Raw genomic sequence first — 24511 nt, 5'->3', positions numbered from 1 at the left:
CTGCTTCATATTATTGTGGAAACCGCAAGACATTTTTTCTGAATTCTATGATAATAGAAAGTTCAAAAGAAACAACATTTACTTGAAATAGAAATCTTTTGTTACATTATAAAAGTCTCTATAAAAATTATAGTCTCATTATAAAAACATAAAAACTTTCACTTTAGTACAATTGAATGCACCCTTGAAAAATAAAATCTAAATCATACTGACCCCAAACTTTTAAACACACATACATATATATATACATATATATATATATATATCGAATAAAATACTATATATACATATACATACATACATATATAGTACATAACTACTTTTTTACGTTACATAAAGTAAAGCCACTATTAAAAAGAAGTTCAATAATTCCATGATGTTTCCAGCATCAATCTCGATAATGATCTCAATATTGACCAAAATAATTTTGATTATGATTTTTGCCATAATCGAGAACCCCAGAGCAGGTTAAAACTGTACGTTTGATCGCACTGCACTACAGGTCATGCACTAAACCTAACTATGAGCAATAATACTGATGTTTAGCAAACAAGGCTAACAAGACAAATAGAAGAAATGTGTGTAAAATTGTTACTTGTTGAGGAAAACAGGATCTGGCGAAGTGATCCTTGTAGCCAAACGATGGCCCCTCATACACGGCATTGGGCAGCTTCAGCGCCTCCTGCAGGAAGTGGTCGAACTTGGGCATCATCATCGCACCATGAGAATCTGATATCTGAGAGAAAATATCTAACACACAAACGCACTCTTTATTTTTACGTTCATGAGTATGGTCATGCATATCTCTGTCCACTAGTGAGCGCCACTGCGGAAATCTCACAGCTATGCTACTATTAACCAATAGCTGTTTCCATCCAAATGTTTCCATCCAAAGCTAATTTAACTTGTGCGCAAAATTAAAAGTGCATAAACATTTGCAAATAAATCAGCATTTCCATCCCATGTGTTCACTAATTAAAATGGAAGTTGCTGTAATTGGGGAACCACTCTGGCTCATTTTCCCTACATCAAAAATGACGTCTCAGAGAGTGCAGACGAAACAAAATCTTGCATTCGGATGGAAAAAGCAATCGTGTGAAATGGTTCTCGGAGGTCATTACTAGGGCTGCCCATCGAGTTAAGATTTTCCTAGTTGAAAGTTGATTAGTTAGTCATTCATTTAAGCCACTAGCCGATTAGTAAGGGGAGAAACAACACTAAACCATAACAAGCAGCGATGAAAGGGCCCTCGCACCTGGGACCACCGCCACCCGATGGCCTCAGGAAAACAGTAAATAGTTTGGTTAAATATAAGAGAAATATGGCAAAGTCACTTTGATGAGCCAAATGATGAGCCAAACTTCCTGCTGCCAACAGGTGGCGCTTTGACTTTTACTGAATATTGGCATGTAGATGTCTTCAGGCCAGGACTATTATCAAACGTAAAGTTTGGGGCAGATCGGACCTTGTATGCCTGAGTTACAACAGGTGTGTGGCCAGTGGCGGCTGGTGATAATTATTTTTTTTTGGGGGTGGGGGGGTTTGTTGTCCACAAAACTTCAGTACCGACACTTTGAAATAAAAGACAGGGAAAGCAATAAAGGGCATTGCTAACATACTATCCAGCCAGCCACCTACGTTTCTCATAACAAGCGTGTGAAGCTCCGAGTGTAGCTGCGTCCTCTGTCACTGGCCTGCTGCTGGATTTGTAAATTGCGTTGGTCCGGTTCGGGATCTTCCAACGAACGCCTTGTGAAAGAATTTGGTTTAATTGCTGCCATCTCTACGAAAGTGATCATCATAACAAGGTTTTGGCGGAGTCGGAGTGACTGTGTCGCAAGCGCACTTTCGATTTAGTGGCCAAGAGCGGAAAGTTGAATGATAGGTGACGAGAACCAATCAGATTGGATCAAATAACACGCATCCAATTCTGATTCGCCAGGGACACAGCGAACTGCGTCCGGGGGAGGATCTTTAAAAAACAATTAGAGACCAGCTTCAGGTCACATGCTGCCCGTAGATTTTTGGACTCAGATAGACATCCATTTGTCCGGCGTCCCTCGCGCATGAAACATATTGAAGAAAATATTAGTTAACCAATCAAAGCCAGTTTCTATTAAATGCTGAGGCTCTTACTAACAGCCGGCACATCGTATGAGTAAACTATTTTATTTTTATTTTATTTTTATATCATTTTTGTATACATGTATATTTCTGGAATTTTGATGGGGGCGGCGCCCCAGCGCCCTCTATTGACCAGCCGCCACTGTGTGTGGCATTAATCACATACATTAGCACTTAGCCACGTGTTGCATGATTTAATGTGTTTGTAGTATGTTTGGGACTTCATGGCATATTTTAATGTGTTTCTGGGAGTGAATTACAGTGTAAAGCATGCCATTTCCTGTTGCCAGCAGGTGGCGCTATGACTAACTGAATATTGGCAAGTAGATGTCTTCAGAACATGACTCTTATCAAACATGTGAAGCTTGGGGCTGATCGGACTTCGTATGCCTGAGTTACAACAGCTTCCTGTTTCATGGCGAAACATCGAACTTTGTCAGGCCACCACGGACACGCCCTTCAGGGAAAACTCAAGATCTTCGCAATGTATCGTCGCATAGGCCTTTAAATTAGACTGATCAAATATGATGATGATCTGATTAAATCTCTAGGCGGAGTTGATTAAAGTACAACATCTGGAAATTGCCAAATTTGCAACATTTCTGAAAAGACAATTCTAAATATCTCACTCCCTGTTGGTTTTCGTACCAGGAGACTTTTTTGTAGGTATTGGGCTGTTACATGTGTCTACCGAATTTCATACCTATATGTGAAACGTAGCGGGAGGGGCACTTCGTTAAAATTTTGTATATACAGAGCTGCCGTTCTGACGTAGAACCTAGAAGCACTGTATGGTTTTTATTCTCGACGCTGCATTAAATTAAGGTTGAACCACTGTAGTCAAATAGACTATTTTAACGATGCCTTCACTACCTTTCTGGGCCTTGAAAGGTGCAATGACGTTGCTGCCTATAGCTGGATCAGAAACCTCTCGGATTTAAAAGAATACCTTCATTTGTGTTCCAAAGATGAACGAAGGTCTTATGGGTTTGGAACAACATGAGGGTAAGTAAATAATGACAGAATTTTCATTTTTGTGTGAACTAACCCTTTGGACCTATTTTAATGATCTGAGCGCATGGTGCAGGTGCACTTAGGGCATGTCCGAATCGACTGTAGCTATAGTGCAAAAGAGTTGTACCTAGTCTCTTAGAGTCACGTGTGTGTTTTGGGTGACTGAACGCTTCTCCAAAGAGGAATCCTTTTATTTTTCATATTTAAACATGTTTGTGTGCCCTGTGTGTGTAATAAGCAGAGTGTATAATAGGCGCATATTACTAACGCGCCCCTCAAAATATCACCAAAAATACTGCACTATTGACTTCAGACCATGGGCAAACAGATGGGCGCGAATGCATTTGCTATTTAAAACAACGTGACGCTGGACATGAAAATGATAACTGCATCGGGCTGAAACTAGCAAAAAACACTTGCGTCGCATTGTGCCGGGTGTATGATAGGGCCTTTTAAAGGGTAACTTCAGTGATATAGCATTGGGCGTTGTATCAGTAGAAACCCGGTAGTATATTCTAATTATGGTACTTTCCCCCCTCATATTCCCCTGAGACGAGAGAATTATGCATTTTATTTCTGGAAAAAAATCCTCAGATGACGCAAATATCGTCATTTTGCGTCATTGGAGGATTCTTTAGCCAGAGCCTAAAGACTACAGCCAGTAGAGGGAGCTCTTCTGCATGTTTTCAACCCGCCCTCAGCAGAGGGATCTCATCCCACTCACATAATGTAAATGTGCACGGCTCGGCCTCTGGCATTCATAACGGAGCCATGCAGAGAAAGTGAGTGTTTCAACTTTTCAATGAATTCCTATGGAAGTTTAGCTTCCATATGTGATCTGAGAACGCGCCAGACTGGACACGCTGTAAATGATTGCCGTGTTTTTGAAAATACACATTCAGTTTTTAATTGTAGTGTTTATTCTCTAGCTGAACAAAATGATTGTATTTCTATAAAAATGAAACCGACGTTGGGGTGGAGCCGCGGTGGGCAGCGAAGCAAGTGCATTCTGGGAGTTGTTGTCTTTTATCCCCATGAGACAAAAATAAATTTTCTGTCTTTTCACAGTCTAGAAGGCACCAAATTCAAAAATAGTTTTCACATTTCTACTACATAAATGACCCAGTTTAAATACAAGGCTTAATGCTAAATCGCTGAAGTAACCCTTTAAGTTAAACATGTTGTGCAGTAAACGTGTTACTAACTAACTTAGAAAGAACATTTGGATTTAAACATGTTGTGTAGTAAACGTGGTACTAACTAACTTAGCAAGAACATTTGGATATGCACCTAATATTAGCACACATTTATCTAGGTTAATGTTAGAGCGAGCAGCCATGTAAAGTGGCTATTTTTAGGCTTCTACTTGCATGTTTTAAATAAGTCATGTTTGAGGTCACACATCACCTTTTTGTGGTCGTTCTTAACTCCTACAAATGCATAGGCAATAAGTTCAACCGCAAAAACAACCCTGTCTACACCTTTTCAACGCTAAATTTTCACTTCGTGTCTTTAGTAAATCCTGACAGTAGTTTTTTAACAGCAAAGGAGGATTTGCGCTGGCATAAGCGGTTAATAAATCTGGCCTCTTCTCCTCAACTAAAGCTTAGTCGACTATTTGGGGGCAGCCCTACATTACACCAAACCATTTTGATGACAGACTTTGGCTCAAGCATCTCAGAATGATCAATCATCTGAGATGCTGTACAATGAAATCGCTATTCTCTGTTATCCAATCACATACTCTGTTGAAGCAAGGTTATGTGAGATTTTTGTTGCGTTGTTTCCATCGTAGTTTATGCACACCTCAATTTATGCACATTTTTAGAATGTATTCGCATCCATACAGGGTTCTTTTATGCAACACCCCAAAATCTGCATAAAAATAGGTAGAGGAACATAGCTATTGACGCATGAACTTACAGCGAAGTTTATCAACCAGTTTTCCTCCACACAGCACCGAGAGAATCACTTTGACGGAAAACACTGTCAGCCTTCCCTGAGCATCACTGCAAAACACAGACAGTTACACCGTCAGATAAACTTCCTCAAACACAACACAATACCTGAATGCACACACACACAGACACTCACCTGTCGTGTGCCGCCAAAATGAAGTTGAGCAGCAGGCTGGTGTTGTGCTGGACGTTGATCTGGTGTGTGGTGGGCAGTCGTTTGTTTAGCTGCTGGTAGATGCAGGTGATGATGGTCTCCAGCCGAGCCACACTGATCTGGGTACAGACGTCCAGCGTGTTCAGACCGTTATCACGGAACGCCTCGATCATGTTCCACACGTCCACCAAATGCACTGAGAGAGAAAATACACAAAATATAGGGAATCATGTCAGTTCAGATTACTTTGAATATAATAGAAAAATAAACAAGTGGCATGAAAAGTGGCATTTTTAACAAAAGTTTAGGATTGGCATGGTTTTTTTGATGCTTTTGAAAGAAAGCTTCCTCACCAAGGCTGCATTTATTTGCCAAAAATACAGAACAACTGAAATATTGTCAAATATTATTACTATTTCAAAATGTTTTCTATTTGAATATATTAAAATGTAATTTACTCCTGTGATCAAAGCTGAATTTATCATCATCATCATCATCATTACTGCAGTCTTCAGTGTCACATGATCCTTCAGAAATCAGTCTAATATGATGATTTGAAACATTTCTCATTATTATCAATGTTGAAAACAGTTGTGCTGCACAATATTTTTTGTGTAAACTGTGATATATTTGATATTTTTTGATGAATATTTATAAAAAATCGCTTGTAAGACTAAAAATGTCTTTACTGGCATGTTCTTTCAATTTAATGCAATTTAATTGCTGAATAAAAGTATAATTTTTTGAACAGTAGTGTATTTCAAGCTTATCTTGTTAAATGTTTCGTACTTTTCACACCAAGCAGAGTTTTTGTTCATGCTGAGCTTATTTTTGAACTTGCAGACAACAATGAAAATGCATCTTTAGCATTATTAGTCAGTTAAAGTTAAATACTCACAGTTGCATTTCTTCTGAATGAATCTGAGCTTGCATGCGGTGCGGTACGTGGACAGCCGGATGGTGTCATAATTCTGCGTCTCTGAAGAATCAAAGTCACACATCAGTCACTTCATTTTCAAATGCACCAATATACACTTTGCAGTAGGGTCAAAGGTCACTTGGTGGGCGGCACTCACTCATATCCGTGAAGATCTGCTGCCTATCGACCATGACATTCCGTCCCGCTTCCTCTATCATCCTAGAGACACACACAGAGAAATTAAATATAGACAGGTGATTATTCAAATAATTAATTCACACACATTAAAATATCTGTTACATAACGGCCCTGATCAAACTTTAAGTGGATTTTTTCATGTGTAATGATGTGGATTTTAAAAATCATGCATGATGGTAATGCCATACTGGTGATGAATTAAAATAAATAACGACACGAAATACCAATACAGAGCAAAAACTGTTGAATTAAGTACTTTAATACCTTTTATCCCATTTTGTCCCGTCCATTGGTTATCACTGTCAAACAACCTAGTTTCCGATTCAATCACACATTTAAATACGGATGTCAATCCAGAAACTTTGCAGTGTACTTAGAAGCATGAAAAACTAAATTGTGAATGGGTAATAAACATAAAAAACAGAAGAGCTTCCCTTTATAATCACTAAGGCTGTCAATCTCTAAAGCACAAGCTCATTGAGTTCTGCAAAAACTCCCATTATGATAATATAAAAAGCTGTCTTAAGTGTACAACGAATCACTTATTTGCATTGTGTTTTCATTGGGTAATGATAAATGCCTTTGTCCTTTGCACCTATCAAGTGCTCCGGTTAATAGTTAATTGATTATATTTTAATTACATAATAAAAGGGGGAAAATCTGGATGGGGAAGAAAAGTCAAAACTGAGAAATTCTGGCCAGTGTAACATTTCAACCCTCTTAAGAAGAAACTTTTTCTTAGGAAGAGTTAAATGGTTGCCACCCGAAACCCCTCAACAATGACTTTATTGTGACACTCATTGACAACTGACACACAACTGAATTTCCCAAACAGTTGCATCAGAACCAAATCTCTCTTACTGCAAAGCACTGAAGCATGTGTACACACACATTCCTGCAGGGATTTGCTGGTCTCCGGTGAGACTCACCCATAATCCCCTGGGACACAGAGGCACAAACACTGACAACAGCTAACTAAAATAAAACTTAACTATAACTGTCATCCAAACTCCGTCTTCTTCAACCGAATGACATTGTCGTTTTGTCTTTATTGCCTTCAAATATTTTTATTTGAACTATATTAGGTGTTTCTGCACTAACACACACACACACTTGAGTGGGAATTACATCTCAAACAGTCGGCCCAGACGTGTGGCACCTCACTGCTAAAACATTCCAGTGTCCTGAACTCACATTAACACTCATCACACAGACACATTAAAAATCATTAACACACACCAGCTCCCAAAACACACAAACACACTGACTTCAGCCTTGGGATTGAAACTTCCTTTTACGGTTTAATGTTTACCACAATTATCTTTAATTAAGCAATATGACTGTCATATTTCATACACAACCGTACAAAAGTTTGGGGTCAGTATAAATAAAGAATAGAGAAATTAATCATTTATTCATCAAGAATGCATTAAATTGCTCAAAAGAGACCCTAAAGGGGCGGGGGGATGCTGTTTCATGCATACTGAGTTTTTTACACTGTTAAAGACTTGGATTCCCATGCTGGACAAAGTTTCAAAAATTAAGTTGTACGTTTGATGGAGTATTTCTGTGCCAAAAATACTCCTTTCGGTTTTTCACAAGTTTCGGAAAGTTTTTTTCTGAGTATGGGTCTGTGGGCTGTGCGATAATGAAGAAAAATGCGATATCCTTGTTAAATAATGCGATATTCGATATGCGATACGATATTGCTTTAAGTGTGTAAAATCAATTTCTTTCCCCAACTGATATTGTTCACTTAAAGCATACCGACTGTGTTTACATGAATACTCATCAAGACAGCCATTTTGACATAACTGTGTGTGTATTTGACACTTTGAGTGTGTAAGAAGACATGAAAAAAAGAACGGCTTGGGCCATGGGCGTAGATTATGCGGGGGACGGGGGGGACATGTCCCCCGCACTTTTAATAAAATGTACATTCGTCCCCCGCGCTTTACCGAGTCTCGCCGGTCCAAGTCGACCCGCTCCGTGGGGGATTCGAACCGGCGTCTAGTCGCACCGCTCTTAATGGCCTACGTCTGTTATACGGGCAAGTTTGTTTAGAAGCCAATGTGAATTAATCTAGATTTAAATTCAAAGACACAAAATAAAATATACATGACCTGTCATTTTATTCGTATCCAAAAACAAGGCGATCTGAACACCATGGAGTGCTAACACTCTCGTGCAACACTAATTCATACTCGAAGCCGGAGGGCGACCACAGAAAAAGAACAAAACGGATTCGTAGAAGTAATCACGTTCCAAAGGCATTCACAGCACTGAACCAGCAGCTGAATAAAGAGAATTATGACTGATGAAACGCGACGACAAACACATGATTTCGACAATATATGGTTCATGTGTGTTTTTCAAGCCATCTCAAGGTATTTATTGACAATAAAGTATATGAATAATGCAGTGCTAACTGACATCCTTTTTAATGTTTAGCATCTTCTGCTCACAAAGGCTGCATTTATTATATAAAACAGCTGTTTACTATGTTAAAATATAGTAAACGTGTAATTTATTCCTGTGATCAAAGCTGAATTTTCAGCATCATTACACCAGTCTTCGGTCTCATATCGATTACAATATGAGGATTTACTGCTCAAGAAACATTTATGATTATTATCAATGTTGAAAACAGTTGTGCTGCTTAAAAATGTTGTGGAAACCATGATGCATTTTATTTTATAGGATTCTTTGATGAATAGAAAGTTAAATGAACAGCATTTATTTGCATTAAATAAAGCACTTATTAAATAGAAATCTTTATTTATATTATAGATGCCACTTGTGATCAATTTAATGCATGTTTAATGAATAAAAGTATTAATTTCTCTCTTTTTTAATCTTACCACAAAAGTTTGAATAGTATCATGGTTTCCACAAAAATGAAGCAGCACAACTGTTTTCATCATTGATAACAATCATAAATGTTTCTTGAGCAGCAAATCAGCATATTAGAATGATTTCTGAAGGATCATGTGACACTGAAGACTGGAGTAATGATGATAAATTCAGCTTTGATCACAGGAATAAATTACTTAATTTCTTTTTACTATATTCACATAGATAACAGCTGCTTTACATTGGCATAATATTTCACTGTATTACTTTTTTTACTGCATTTTATTAAATAAATGCAGCCTTGGTGAGCAGAAGTCTTCTTTCAAAAACATTGAACAATTGTAATTTTTAAACTTTTCTAAACTGCCTTGTTCAGTGATATTTTTTTAACATTGCATAAAATCCATGGGTACGTAATATACAAGTGTTTGTAGTGCATAAACCAATCATAAAATTGGCATAAAATATAGGGGAAAATATTATACATATTAGTGGTTATTGTTCAGCAGTGTATTTGATATCTTACTGAATTAAAAGCAAGAGATCAATTAAATCGGTCAATTAGACAAGAGGTCAGAAAAAAACAGGTATTATACCTGACATTTCTGTCCCCCTCACTTCTGAAAAGACGGCTTGGGCGCACGTTTCAGTGTGTGTGACTGCAAGGAGGTGTTTTTCACAAGTTATTGCGTTTAATAACTTTTTTTAACGTCAAGTAAGTCACATAAGTAACAGTCGTGTGCTCAAATCATTCAGATATTGCGTACCCTTGCGATATGCATATTGCAATATGTACATTTGCGATATTTCGATAATTTTAATATATTTTGCAGCCCTAGTCTGTGTGACGTCAAATGGGGCGGAATTTCCTTATACGGGTCCTAAGGGCACTTCTCCCGGAAGGGCGCGCCCGCACCCGTAGACCAGAGCGAGAGAGTGAAAGCAGTACGCCCATCAAAGCGCTTTGCCCGGCTGCGCTGCGGTCACAGGACTTCACGACATCAACAATGTCACCAAAAATGTGTGTTTTTGGTTGTCAGGGCAAGACAACTGTACAGCTTTCCAAAGAACCCAGCGTTAATGGGACAGTGGATGGAGTTTGTTTTTCCGGAGCAACAACGGAATTGTGCAATTGTTTTGTTTGTTCCCTGCATTTCGGCGACGATTGTTTTATAAACAAGGCCCAGTTTGACACCGGATTTGTAGCTCAAATGTCTTTGTGTTGTTAGCTATCGACTATATATATTTTTTAATATATATATATATATATATATATTCGTTTGCATGTGACTTGTTTAAAACCCGTGTTTAGACCCGTGTTCTCCCTTGTCCGATCCGCACCCGTATCCGACAAAGTTAGGATGTTTTTCACCCGTTTCAGCAATATTCGTGGGTACCTACACCCGTGCGGGACTCTGCACGGCACTTTAAAAACCGGATCGTTTATTTATAGTTCGATTATGGATATTTCACGTCATGTTCGAATGCATATTCGAATAAAAAGTGACAGCCCTAAATACTACTCTATAGGTACTCAAGATTGACATGAGATGAAACTGAGTTCCCCCCCCCCTCCCCCCCCCCCTTTAAAATAAATGCTGTTCTTTCTATTCATCAAAGAATCCTGAAAAAAAGGGGGTTTCCACAAATATATGTAGCAGCATGAGATATGATAATAATAATCATAAATGTTACTTGAGCAGCAAATCATCATATTATAATGATTTCTGAAGGATCATGTGACACTGTAATGAGTAATGATGCTGAAAATTCAGCTTAGACATCACAAAAATAAACTGCATTTAAAGAGACATTCAAATAGAAATCAGTTATTTTAAATTGTAATATTTCACAATTTTGTTTTTACTGTATTTTAGGTCAATTAAATGCCGCCTTAATGAGACGTATTACTCTTAAGATTACAGACATCTAAGGCCCCGTTCACACCGCAAGTCTTAATGCTCAATTCAGATTTGTTGCTCAGATCTAGAGGCTGATCTAGAGGCTCAGATTTTTTTGTTTGACTGTTCACATTACCTTTTAAAATGTGGCCTATATCTGATTCCAGTGTGAACTCTTGAGGTTTCAAACTAACCCGCATGCGCAAAAGAACAATAACAATGACATCAGACGCAGCACGCTGTTGCACTAAAGTTCGGGAGGTTATGGAGGAAGCAAGCATTTTCGCTTTTATTTCAAAATGTTTGTGTAATGGAAGCCGTAACATTAATGAGCAGGTGCTGAAGAGGACAAGAACGAAGAGAAAGAGCGCAAAATTGGTTATTTTGGCCTTTTGCAGGTTTAACGGCTGACAGCTGGGTTTATCGCCCATAACATGGCTAATCTTGTTATAAAATGGGCGATGCGACCACGTCCGCTTCGGTTGTTAGAATCATTTGCTTCTTTAAATTTACCTTTAAGACTCTTTACCTTCCTTTGGCACTGAACCCACGTTCTTCTGTGTCCCCGTTCTTCCATTTCGTGTGCTATTTTTTTCAAAAACGGAGCGATTACGGTAGGATCCTTCTAGTTTAGCTTGAATTGAAGTATCTCCCCATATACTAATTAGGTCTAACACCTCACTCTCCCTCCATTGACTCGCTCCATCGCTGTTCTCCATATCTAGTCAAGTTTTTAATGTTACTGTCTGTGTCTGTTGTGTCTAGGGCTAACTCGCCGGCGCATAATTGTGACAAATGTCGACGTAGATTGACTTAAAAGTCGCATCAAATCCGCCTTGGTTGTTCACACTGCGGCCGCACTGAAAAAAATCTGATCTGGGTCTGATTCAGGACCACATATGTATGTGGTCTAAATCTGATTTGAAAAAAGCAGATCTGGGCAAGATTTGAGTGTTCACACTACCTCTGAAGAAGTCTGACCTGGTCACTTGACCCCCAAAAAAATCAGATTTGGGCCACTTTTGCCTGCAGTGTGAACTGACTCCAAACTTTTAAACAGTAGTGTAGGCATGAAACACTGAAATACAACTAGAATATGAAATGCAGAAGTATAAGACAACTAAGAGGAAACACCTGGTGTTAGTTACCTGATCTCGGCTGCAGGTCAGGCAGATTCAGAAGAGAGCATCAAGAGGCCTGAAAACAGGAAGAAAGTGAGATGATCAGATATGTGTTCTCTTCTTCAGTTCAGTCACACACACACAGATTAATCACCACTGATCATTCGTCCTGCTGTCTGTGATCTTTTTTTTGGACCGTCACACTAATGTTCACTCACGTCAGTCTGTCAATCACATCTGCTCCTGTGACTGAGGCGCCGCACAAGTTCCCATGAGCAATCAGCATTTCATATGACATTTCCTGACGTCGTGAAGCACTGTCAGTCATACATGAATGAACCAGATACCACTTCTCTAATAGTACTAATAAACTGAATGGTTTTAAAAACACAATGACAAGGTTTTTATATTTATCGATTGTAATTTATTGATTTATTGTAATTTATTATATATTTATTCATTGTTCTACATGATAGCCATATTTTAACCATTCATACTTTTTAAAGGGTTAGTTCACCCAAAAATGAAAATTCTGTCATTAATTACTCACCCTCATGTCGTTCGACACTCGTAAGATCTCCGTTCATCTTCGGAACACAAATGAAGATATTTTAGTTGAAAGCTGATGGCTGAGAAAGGCTTCAGATAGGCCTCCATTGGCATTCAGTACATTTACACTCCCAAGACCCATAAAAGGAACTAAAAACGTTGTTACAAAGTCCATCTCACCACAGTGGCTCTACAATAATTTTACGATGCGACGACAATAGTTTTTGTGCGGGAAAAAAAAAAATCAAAATAACGCCTTTATCCAACTTGTTCTTGTCTTCCGTGTGTGCCTCCACGACGCATGCGCGAGAATATAACGCAGATCCGGCATTCGGACACATGACCCAGAAGGGATTTGTTTACAAGCAGAGGAAGACGCGCGCATCTAAGCTGTTGAATTCTACATTGATCGTGCTTTAGGTCTCGGTGTAGTGCTCAAATGGGACTAAAGTGTGCATTTCATGGATTCCCGAACGCCGGCGCTACGTCATATTCTCGCGCATGCGTCGTGGAGGCACACACGGAAGACAAGAAGAGGTTGAATAAAGTCATTATTTTACATTTTTTTTGCGCACAAAAACTATTGTCGTCGCTTCGTAAAATTATTGTAGAGCCACTGTGGTGAGATGGACTTTGCAACAACGTTTTTAGTTCCTTTTATGGGTCTTGGGAGTGTAAATGTACTGAATGCCAATGGAGGCCTATCTGAAGCATTTCTCAGCCATCAGCTTTCAACTAAAATATCTTCATTTGTGTTCCGAAGATGAACAGAGGTCTGACGGGTGTCAAGACAGTGAGTAATTAATGACAGAATTTTCATTTTTGGGTGAAAACTAACCCTTTAACTGAATGAATTAAATTGTTTTCACAGTGAACAGATTCATGCTGATTGTAAGCAAGTTGGATACATAAAACAATAAAATATGCTTTAAATAAAATAAAAAGGAAATCCTTAATAATAAACTGACAAATACACATTGAGTTTATTATTTAGTTTATGTTAAAAACCGGTGTAATCCAAATGGATGGAAATTTATGCAATTCAAATAGATAGTCAAACTAAAAATATTTTTTTTTTTACTAGTGGGTGCAGGACACTATAGTTCATTTATGTAAGTGAGGATATAGCAAAATAAAGTAAACTGTGACATACCCAAAAATTCTTCATACCGTGACTTCCAGTAAAATGTATAAAAATGTAGGACCAAAATTATTCAGACACTTTGACCTGACCATGTTTTGCTTCAGTGTTTTTTCTTTAATTGCTAATGCGACCTTTTACACCACAGACTGAACTAAATGAAGCTTTGCTTGGTCATTGGTTGACCTAAATTGGTATTATCTAATTGTGTACTTAAATTTAACAGCTGATTGGTTGATTGTAATCCATTAAATCCCTTTCTATCAAAGTTATCAGACATTATCAAGATGAATTTGTTCTGACGCAGTTTAAGAGTTCTTGTCATATTTTATTACCATTTTCTAAACTATAGCGAATAAACTGTGATAATGTGAGAAAATGTTGAAGGTGTCTGAATAAACAATATTGATTGAATGAATGAATGAACAATATGGATTTCTCGATTTTAATAATTTCAATATCGATTCTTAAATCCCAAGAATTGATTAGTCCTGTTTTCAGTTGGTGAATGAAGGGAACATTATAGCGCACCTCATATCCAATACATCTCAATAACCTTTGTGCTTTGTTTGTATTTTATCATGAATCAAAATCAAATCATAAAAGCAATATATAAAATCGCAAATATTTCATTAAACTAGTTTCCAGTATAGACTATAGTGCACTCACTACAGAGTGAATCGAATGCTTCATGATTTGATCTGTGTTTGCGTTCATTCCTCTAACATTCATCTGCTAATTTACATGCATTTGGCAGATGTTTTTATCTAAAGTAACTTTGAGATGTACATTTGATCAGCTCACGCATGTAGTGGGAATCAAACCCACGACCTTGGTATTACTAAAGTGGCTAAACTGACAAATCACAAACAGCACATAGTTCTGCACACACAGGGTTGAGGTGAAGAAATCCACACATAATGGCAGCTGATGTGTAACTGAAACAGACTGATTCAAAACACACTCCATTTGTCTAATGCATTTTTAATTCTGTATCATGATCAACACAACAGCAGCTCAAAGCTGATCCATTTCAGCTCTTATTAAACAGCTGCAACAGTTCACAATTAACTCAAACACACCGTCTCTGCACAACCACAACCACAACCACCCTCAAAGTGGAAGTAGAGAAGTCACACAGATGGGCGGCAGTGAGTTTACTATTCCAGTCAGCCACCCAAACTCATGACCTTTCACTCAAACGCCATAAGTGGAAAACAATTATGTAAGGCACCATATGAGGAGAGTGTGAGTGTGTGTTTGTGTGTGTATGTGGTCAGGCGGATTTTAGCCTCTGCTGATGCAGTTCATTCTCGAACCTCCATTCATACCTGCCGTCAAACCCAGAGTTCAGCCACTCATTAATTTCAGACACCACATCCTCTCGAGCACTAAACCAGAAAAGAATGTTGTTGCTATGCTCACACTGACTAATAATGCCAGATATTAATAATACTGCCAGATACTATTGGTTCACTGCTGTGATTAATTATGAAACAGTGCCTACATACCAGAGCTCAACATAAAAGCAGCCAACAAACTGCCAATCAATATTTATTTATGCATCAAATAACTGTCAAATCGATTAAATCATCCAAAATAAAGCAGGGTATCTGCAGGTTTCACCAAGTCAAATTTAAGACTTTTAAAAGACCTTTTCAAGACCATTATGAATCAAATTTAAGACCTATATCACGCAAAAAAAAAAAATATAAAAAAATTGCAAAGCAAATTAATGTATTCAAATTGAAAAAAGTATTAGTAAACTTCCACTTCCTCATAGCTCATCCCACCAGGATTAATATACAAACACACTACCAGTCAAAAGTTTGAGAACGTTAAGATTTTTTTATGTTTTTACATTCTGCTCGCCAATGCTGTATTTATGTTATTAAAAATTTAAAAAAGCTGTAATATTGTGACAGTTCTGTTGTGACTGTTCTCTATGTGAATATATAGTAAAGTGTGATTTATTCCTGTGATCAAAGCTGAATTTATCATCATTACTCCAGTCTTCAGTGTCACATGATCCTTCACTAATCATTCTCATATGAGGATCTGATGATCAACAAACATTTATGATTATTATCAGTGTTGAACACAGTTGTGTAAAACACTTTTATTTTAGGATTCTTTGATGATTAGAAAGTTCTAAAGAACGTCTCGGTTATGGATGTAACCCTCGTTCCCTGAGGAGGGAACGGAGACGTAACGTTAGTGACTAACGAATGGGGGTTTCGCTTAGAAGCCTATCATCTTCGAGCTTAGAGAAAACGCCCAATGGCGTGCCAATGCCATGGGGCATGCGGAATTTGCATACGTAACTCCGCCTCACCGCGTGAGTATATAAGGAAGTACGTGGCAATATCGCATTATGTTACCTGCTTGAGGAGCCAAGACTGAACTCCTGCGTTCCAGGTAGCACAACTGAAGTGGCAACGGGACGTTACGTCTCCGTTCCCTCCTCAGGGAACGAGGGTTACATCCGTAACCGAGACGTTCCCTTTTGTTCAGTCACTACGACGTAACGTTAGTGACTAACGAATGGGGGTGCCAATATAATCCCGCCACTCAGCTGTCTTCCAGTGCCCTGCGTAAGTGTGAGTACCCTGTCGTAAGACTAGTACGGACGAAGGACTCCCACTTATCACAGGAATACCAAGGTACACTGGGAAGCATATCCCAGTGAGGGAATGCCAAGGATGCCTACCCGTGGGGAGGACTTAAGAGTACACATATGACCCGCTAAGGGCTGCATATGGGAAAACTCTAGGGTACCAGCCGAAGGTGGATTTTTAACCCTAGGGGTGGCGGGGACATGCCAAGGGAAGAAACCCGCTCACAGCGGAGACTTACGTGAAATACACGTGTGGGGGTCGCCGGAGGGAACCATGCACACGGGGCACCTGGCCGGACATGAGGGTCTGGGCTCGAAAGGGCAGACTGAACTGATGTCGGCGTCGACAGTGCTGGAGCAGCTCAGGGCTCTCGGGGAGCTCACCTGAGGAGAATATCGCACGTATCCAGTCCGTGGAGTGGAGTGGCGAGCAAGCGAAGACACCTGAGCCTGGCCCCTACCGGCCCCTCTGGGGGGCGAGTACATAGTCGGACACTGGCTCCACTCGGAGATTGTAGAATCTGGCGAATGTGTTAGGTGTCGCCCAGCCTGCAGCTCTGCAGATGTCTGCTAGCGAGGCGCCATGCGCTAGAGCCCAAGAGGAGGCCACACTCCGGACATGGTCGACCTTGCTGCTGTTAAGCCAAAACAATGGTGTCCACTATCCAGTGAGACAGCCTTTGCTTTGAGAGAGCACTTCCCTTCCGCTCTCCACCATAACAGACAGAGAGCTGGTCTGAGGTCCTGAAACACTGCGTCATGTATACGTAGGCGCGGAGAGCGCGTACTGGACAGAGCAATGCCAAGGCTGGGTCTGCCTCCTCCAAAGGCAACACTTGCATGTTCCCAAATCAGCTGGACCGTCTGGGGATGGAGTCTCCATTCTCCCGGGAGAGGCTGAAACCGCGAGAGCTCGTCGGCTGCGTGGTTCAGGACCCCCGGAATATGGACAGCACGAAGGGACCTCAGGCGCTTCTGACTCCATTAAACGAGATGGCGGGCGAGTTGAGACATACGGCGGGAGCGTAGACCGCCCTGGTGGTTGATGTACGCTACTACGGCCGTGTTGTCTGTCCGGACAAGCACATGTTGACCCTTCAGCAACGCTCGGAAGCGGTGCAGGGCGAACCGTACTGCCAGCAACTCGAGGCAATTGACATGCAGGAGGCGCTGGGGTCCTGTCCAGGAGCCCGCGGCTGCTTGTCCATTGCACATGGCACCCCAGCCCGTGGCAGAGGCATCCGTCGATACGACAACATGCCTGGAAACTCGTTCTAAGGGCACACCGGCCCATAGAAAACTGAGGTTCGACCACGGGGTGAGCGTCTGTAAGCAGGCCCGAGTCACTTGGATCCGGAGCGTGCCAGACTGCCATGCCCATCTCGGGACTCGATCGCGAAGCCAGTGCTGAAGCAGTCTCATATGAAGCAATCCGAGCGGCGTTACCGCGGCTGCAGATGACATATGCCCCAGGAGCCTCTGAAATAGTTTCAGTGGGACCGCACTCTTGCTCTCGATTTGACGGAGGCAAGTCAGCAGAGACTGCGCGCACTCGCTCGTAAGCTGCGCGCACATGGCGACCGAGTCGATCTCCATACCGAGAAAAGAGATCCTCTGCACGGGGCAAAGTTTGCTCTTTTCCCAGTTGACCTGAAGGCCCAGACGGGCTAAGTGGTGGAGAACCAGATCTCTGTGTCCTCAAACATGCTCTCGAGAGTGGCCCTGTATGAGCCAGTCGTCGAGGTAGTTCAGGATGCGGACCCCGTGTTGTCGAAGGGGCGCAAGGGCTGCCTCGGCAATCTTCGTGAAGACGCGAGGGGACAGAGATAGCCCGAATGGGAGGACCGCGTACTGATATGCCCGCCCCTCGAAAGCAAACCGTAGGAACGGTCTGTGTCGAGGAAGGATGGAGACATGGAAGTAGGCGTCATTCAGGTCGATCGCTGCAAACCAATCGTGAGGACGAACGCATTCGAAAAGGCGTTTCGCAGTCAACATCTTGAACGGAAGCCGGTGAAGGGATCGGTTCAAGATGCGAAGGTCCAGGATTGGTCGTAACCCACCGGTTTTCTTGGGTACAATGAAGTAGGGGCTGTAGAACCCCGACTTCATTTCGGCCGGAGGGACAGGCTCGATCGCACCCTTCGCCAGCAGGGTGGCAATCTCCGCACGCATGACGGGGGCATGGGCCCCGGTCACGGTATAGCAGACTCCCCTGTAACGGGGAGGAGCCTGCGCGAACTGAATCGCGTAGCCGAGCCTGACGGTCCGCGCAACCCAGCGGGACAGCCCCGGAAGCTGAAGCCATGCTTCCAGAGGCTGCACCAACGGGGTCATACGGACGGCAGACGTACCCAGGGTGGGGCAGCGAGGCAGCGTTACCGGCCCGGACAGGGGAGGCTGTTGGGCGTCCCGGGGTCGGGGCACGGTTAACGGCTGCGCCCTGACAGAGGAGACCAGGGAAGGACGCACGTTCCACTGGGGTCTGCTCTGCCAGGGGGCTGGCGACAGAGAGGGATGCGAGTGGCGAGACCCGAGGGTGGCGCGCACTGTCATCACCGGTCTCTGGGTGCTCAGGGATGGGGGTGTCAGTTCTTTCTTTAACCACATTAGGGTGCTGCTGACCAGGGGGCCAGCAGCTGAACAAAAGATTCTCCCCCGGCCCTCTCCTGGAAAGAACTGCCCATCCCTGAGCTGTCCGCGTCAGGAGCGCCGCTTAGCCTGGCGTTTCTTCGCGGGCTGCGGGGCTGGAGCGGACTGTGACGCCTTCCTGCGGTTGCCTCTGTGCGGCCCGGGTGGAGGCTGCCGCTTGGGAGGCGCAGAGGTAGAGGGAACCGCAGGAGGGCGCCCTCGGCGGCGAGCAGGCTGAGGCAACTGTGCGGGCGGTGGGGTGGAGGCAGCAGCTGACCGCCGGGGCAGTATATGTTTTATAGCCTCAGTCTGCTTCTGAGCGGCCGAGAACTGTTGGGCGAAGCTCTCGACCGCCCTGCCGAATAGCCCATCCTGGGATATGGGGGCGTTGAGGAAACGGGTTCGCTCAGCGTCACGCATATCAGCCAGGGTGAGCCATAGGTGTCGCTCCTGGACCACATTTGTGGACATCACCTGACCCAGGGAGCGTGCGGTCACCTTCGTCGCCCGGAGAGCGAGGTCGGTGGTGGCACACAACTCATTGCTGAGTCCTGGGTCAGCCCCCCCCTCGTGCATATCACACAGCAACTTGGCTTGGTAAGCCTGAAGAGTTGCCATGGTATGCAAAGAAGCAGCGGCCTGCCCCGCAGCTCTATAGGACTTCGCCACCAGGGATGACGAAAACCTACAGGCCTTGGAGGGGTGCTTTGGGTCACCGCGCCAGGTCGAAGCGCTCTGCGGACACAGTTGCATCGCAACAGAGCGTTCGACTGGGGGGACCCCAGTGTACCCACGAGCCGCGGCTCCATCGAGGGAGGTGAAGGCGGAAGAGTTCGCCAAACGTTCGCGGGAAGACAATGGGGACTTCCAGGAACGCGCAATCTCTTCATGCACCTCGGGGAAGAAAGGAATTGGAGGAACGGTCGGACGGGTGTCCGAGCGCACTGCCCCCAAAAACCAATCATCCAACCGCGAACGCTCAGGCTGAGGCGGAGGGTTCCACTCCAACCCAAGCGCTGCGGCGGCCCGAGACAGCATGGCTGTCAATTCTGGGTCCGACTCGGGCAATGCTGGCGCACCCGAAGGTGGCAGCACAGCCGAATCATCATCCTCAGATGACTCCAGCCCACCTTGTGATGCGGCGATAGACATCTCTTCGTCCTCCGCCGCGCCAAATGCCACAGTCGGGACGGCAGGAGCCGGCCCCGATGTAGACGCCTGAACACGGGCCGGGTCAGGTGCATGAGAGGGGGGTGTGGGCCAAGGCATGAGCGTCGGCGCTTTGTTCCACACCGTCACCCTCAGATCACCCTGGCCACCAGCCAAAGTGCCGCCTCCAGGGGAGACCGCAGATTGGGGGGTGACAGAGGGGACTCTCGCTCCGGCATCTGCACGGAGTTCACGGAGTCTTGATCGAAGCACCGAGATGGCCATGTTCCCGCAGAGAGAACATGAGTCATCCACAAGCGCTGCCTGAGCGTGCTGAAAGCCCAAACACGCCACGTACTTCCTTATATACTCACGCAGTGAGGCGGAGTTACGTATGCAAATTCCGCATGCCCCATGGCATTGGCACGCCATTGGGCGTTTTCTCTAAGCTCGAAGATGATAGGCTTCTAAGCGAAACCCCCATTTGTTAGTCACTAACGTTACGTCGTAGTGACTGAACGAAAGGGAACAGCATTTATCTGAAAAAAGTTTTTAAAAAAAAATGATTTCTGAAGGATTATGTGACTCTACAGTCTGGAGTAATGATGCTGAAAATTCAGCTTTGAATCACAGATTCAGATTCAATAAATTGCATTTTAAAATATATATTGAAATATAAAATAGTTATTTTAAATAGTAAAAAAAAAAAAAATCACAATAATACTGTTTTTGCTGTATTTTGGATCAAATAAATACAGCCTTGGTGAGCAGAAGAGACTTCTTTAAAAACATTTTAAAAATCTTACCGTTCTCAAACTTTTGACCGGTAGAGTGTGTGAGAACTATGTATATACATTTTTTGTGAGATCAAAATTACTGATTTTGTGGTGGTCATTTTCAGAAATGCGCATGTTTTTTTTCTTTCATAATGAGGATGCCACATTTACCATATCATTATGTTAGATGCATAATAGTCACACATGGCAATAAAACAAACAAAATGCATGAATCTTGTTTGACAATAGGACAAATAAATACAACTTAAATATACAGATACTAACAGTGCTTTAGTTTAGGTAGGCTACTGTGTTTTTCCCTGTTTTTGTTGTTGTTGTTTGATTAATATTAACGACACAGGAAGGAGGGGGGGTATAGGCTAGGCTAAATTGGGTTGCTTTCACTTTAAGGCCGGCTACACACTGCAAGCGTGGCGGGAGCGTGGTGTTTCTGTTGCGTGTCTGCTGCGTGGCATTTTTTGTGTCTTTGCACACAGAAGCGTGTCTGACGCGGTGCTGCTGCTGCTAGGTGACGTAGAGGAAGGTCTATACTTCATGTTAAACATAAAATATATAAATAAATATATAGCCTACTGATACAGCAAAGACAACATCGGCACTCGGCAGTATTGACGGCCAAATAGGCTACAAAATATTTTGTTCTGTATTAACAGGTGCAATATTTGAAAATCTATAATATATTGCTTTTAAGAATTACAATTATATCTGCATTTATGTCAACCTAGAGACTTTCAAACGTCAAAATGTCATTTATTAATATGCATTCGTGTCAAAATGACATATCAAAATATTTTCCTATTCTATTTTGCCTGGAAACGCTTCCAATATGCTTGCGTGTCGCGTGAAATATAGGCGTCGCTCTAACCTGTTAATATGGGACCCGAAATAAAAACGGACACGCCATGCTTGCAGTGTGTAGCCGGCCTAATGAGCCTAGATTCATGGCGGTAAAACGCGTGCACAGAATCCACGGCCAGTCTGACATCGGCCCGTGTGTTAGTAGCGAATGAGTTTGGGGTTTACATCGCTTTTTAAACTCTTTTTTTAGTACTATCGGGCATATCATACTTTTATTTAGTCATTATGCGAGATGGCAGGTAAGAAAGATTTGCAGGTAAGAAAGATTATCAGCTGAAAAATAAAATCTGTTTGATGTGTCTGTGGTACAATCCGAAAGAGCCTCGCGCCAATAACACGAAAGGTCTCTCACTAGCGAAAAAACGAACTACAACACAGACACACACACACACACAGACACTCTCTCTCTCTCTCTCTCTAAAACGCTGCGGGAGAATTTCAATGAGCAAGAGGTAGCATTAAGGCCTGTTCACACCGGGACGATTTTCACGTGCGTTTATCGCCGACGTTTAACGCCTCGTGACTAAACAAAGGGCGCCAATGTGAGTGTGCACACCGACGCGCAAAACGGCAGGCGTAAAAGCGTCTTTTTTTTTTTAAAAACGCCTCTGGTTCGTTTTTTTTATTTTGACGCGGCGCGTTAAAAACTGGCCGACCAATGAGATCAGTGCTTTTGTTCACGTGCCTGGAGCTGCTGAAGTGACATTAAAACACGACTTGGTGGCGCTCAAGCACAAAGCGGTCTTGCCGAGCAAGCATTGATACGACGAAAAAGTAGTAAGTAGACAAAGAAGAAAATGAGCTGATAATGCTGCTTGCCAGTTAGCAAAAAGTGTGTGAATGGTTTTGGCCATAGACATAATATATCTATGGTTTTGGCAAGCACGTAAATACTGTCTCTCTTCTTCTTCTGTGTGACAAGCGAGTGTCAGAAGCGTAAAGTGGCGCATCACCGGCTTGTGTACTGGGAGCGCATCTACTGAATGTGCACGTTCACTCGGCGCATCGCCAGTGAAAATTGCTTGGGTGTGAACACTCAAGACGCGCCGAAAAACGTCACGAAAAACGCTGGCGATAAGCGTGCGCGATATTCGTCCCGGTGTGTACAGGCCTTTTTATGGACGTAGGAAAATTAAGACCCGTTTAAAATTATTTAAGACCTAGAACTCAATACTTCGGCGAATTTCAGACTTTTTAAGGCCTTAAAATTTAGATTTTGAATTTAAAGACATTTAAGACTTTTTAAGATCCCGCGGGTACCCTGTAAAGGTTTGTGCTTACATAATATACACTATATTGCCAAAAGTATTGGGACACCCCTCCAAATTATTGAATTCAGGGGTTCCAATCACTTCCAATGCCACAGGTGCATAAATCAAGCACTAGGCATGCAGACGCTTCTACAAACATTTGTGAAAGAATGGGTCGCTCTCAGGAGCTCAGTGAACCCAAGCGTGATACCGTGATAGGTTGCCACCTGTGCAATAAATCCATTCATAAAATTTCCTCACTACTAAATAGGGGTGTGACGAGACACTTATCTCATGAGACGAGACATTAGTTTGGGTTCACGAGAACGAGACGAGATTTTAACAAAGTATTTTTAAGAAATCCTCGATGAAATACTTGACTAGAAAAAATGAAATGTTTTAACTCATCATCTTGCAATGAATGTCATTTCAGTTCTACTTTCTGAGTTTGAATTATCATATGCAGTAAAAAACAACAAGCACTATAAAGGTTTTGCCAAAAACTCAACTGACTGGTATGATTTTCTCTTCAGACCTTAGAACTGCACGAGCTTCTTTTGACCTCCTAACTGAACTCCTCCAAATTGATCATAGATATTAAGTGCAAACAACAACCATAATACCATAATCAAAGTACTCAATATTCAAAGTGCAAATAGAGACCACATTTTTCTTCAAGCATGATGCAGAGCTAAGAGATGGTTACATGCTTCTGCTGCGCAACGAATCCTCTGCCACGGTCCAGTCCACTAACATGTAACATGAGATCTCGTCACACCTCTACTACTAAATATTCCACGGTCAACTGTTAGTGGCATTATAACAAAGTGGATGCAATTGGGCTACAGCTAATAGCTACAGACCTCCAAACTTCATGTGGACTTCAGATGAGCTCAAGAACAGTGCGTAGAGAGCTTCATGGAATGGGTTTCCATGGCCGAGCAGCTGCATCCAGTGGGGTAAAGCACGCCGCCACTGGACTCTAGAGCAGTGGAGACGTGTTCTCTGGAGTGACCAATCACGCTTCTCTGTCTGGCAATCCGATGGACGAGTCTGGGTTTAGTGGTTGCCAGGAGAACGTTACTTGCCTGACTGCATTGTGCCAAGTGTAAAGTTTGGTGGAGGGGGGATTATGGTGTGGGGGTTGTTTTTCAGGGGTTGGGCTTGGTCCCTTAGTTCCAGTGAAAGGAACTCTTAATGCTTCAGCATACCAAGACAATTTGGACAATTTCATGCTCCTAACTTTGTGGGAACAATTTGGGGATGGCCCCACCAGT

The 24511-nt window shown here is 42.5% G+C and overlaps 1 protein-coding gene across 5 annotated transcripts in view; it reads right to left on the bottom strand.

Moving 5' to 3' along the window:
* The window catches only part of dtnba (dystrobrevin, beta a), a 51526-nt gene that overhangs the window by 20416 nt on the left and 6599 nt on the right, over positions 1–24511 (bottom strand). For 4 of the 5 annotated variants that reach the window (XM_079832042.1, XM_079832044.1, XM_079832041.1 and 1 more), the window contains exons 2-7: positions 12270–12318; positions 6327–6388; positions 6149–6229; positions 5233–5446; positions 5062–5147; positions 596–750 (exon numbers count right to left, since the gene is read on the bottom strand). In XM_079832042.1, coding sequence (XP_079688168.1) covers positions 596–750; positions 5062–5147; positions 5233–5446; positions 6149–6229; positions 6327–6387 — 597 coding nt within the window. In that variant the 5' untranslated portion in view covers position 6388; positions 12270–12318. Of the gene's footprint in view, positions 1–595; positions 751–5061; positions 5148–5232; positions 5447–6144; positions 6230–6326; positions 6389–12269; positions 12319–24511 lie in introns of all 5 variants that reach the window. The other variant, XM_079832045.1, reaches the window with a different exon arrangement.

The sequence above is a fragment of the Gobio gobio genome (assembly GCF_949357685.1).
Source record: "Gobio gobio genome assembly, chromosome: 12".
Taxonomy (NCBI): Eukaryota; Metazoa; Chordata; class Actinopteri; order Cypriniformes; family Gobionidae; genus Gobio; species Gobio gobio.
This window is presented reverse-complemented; position numbering and strand designations above follow the sequence as displayed.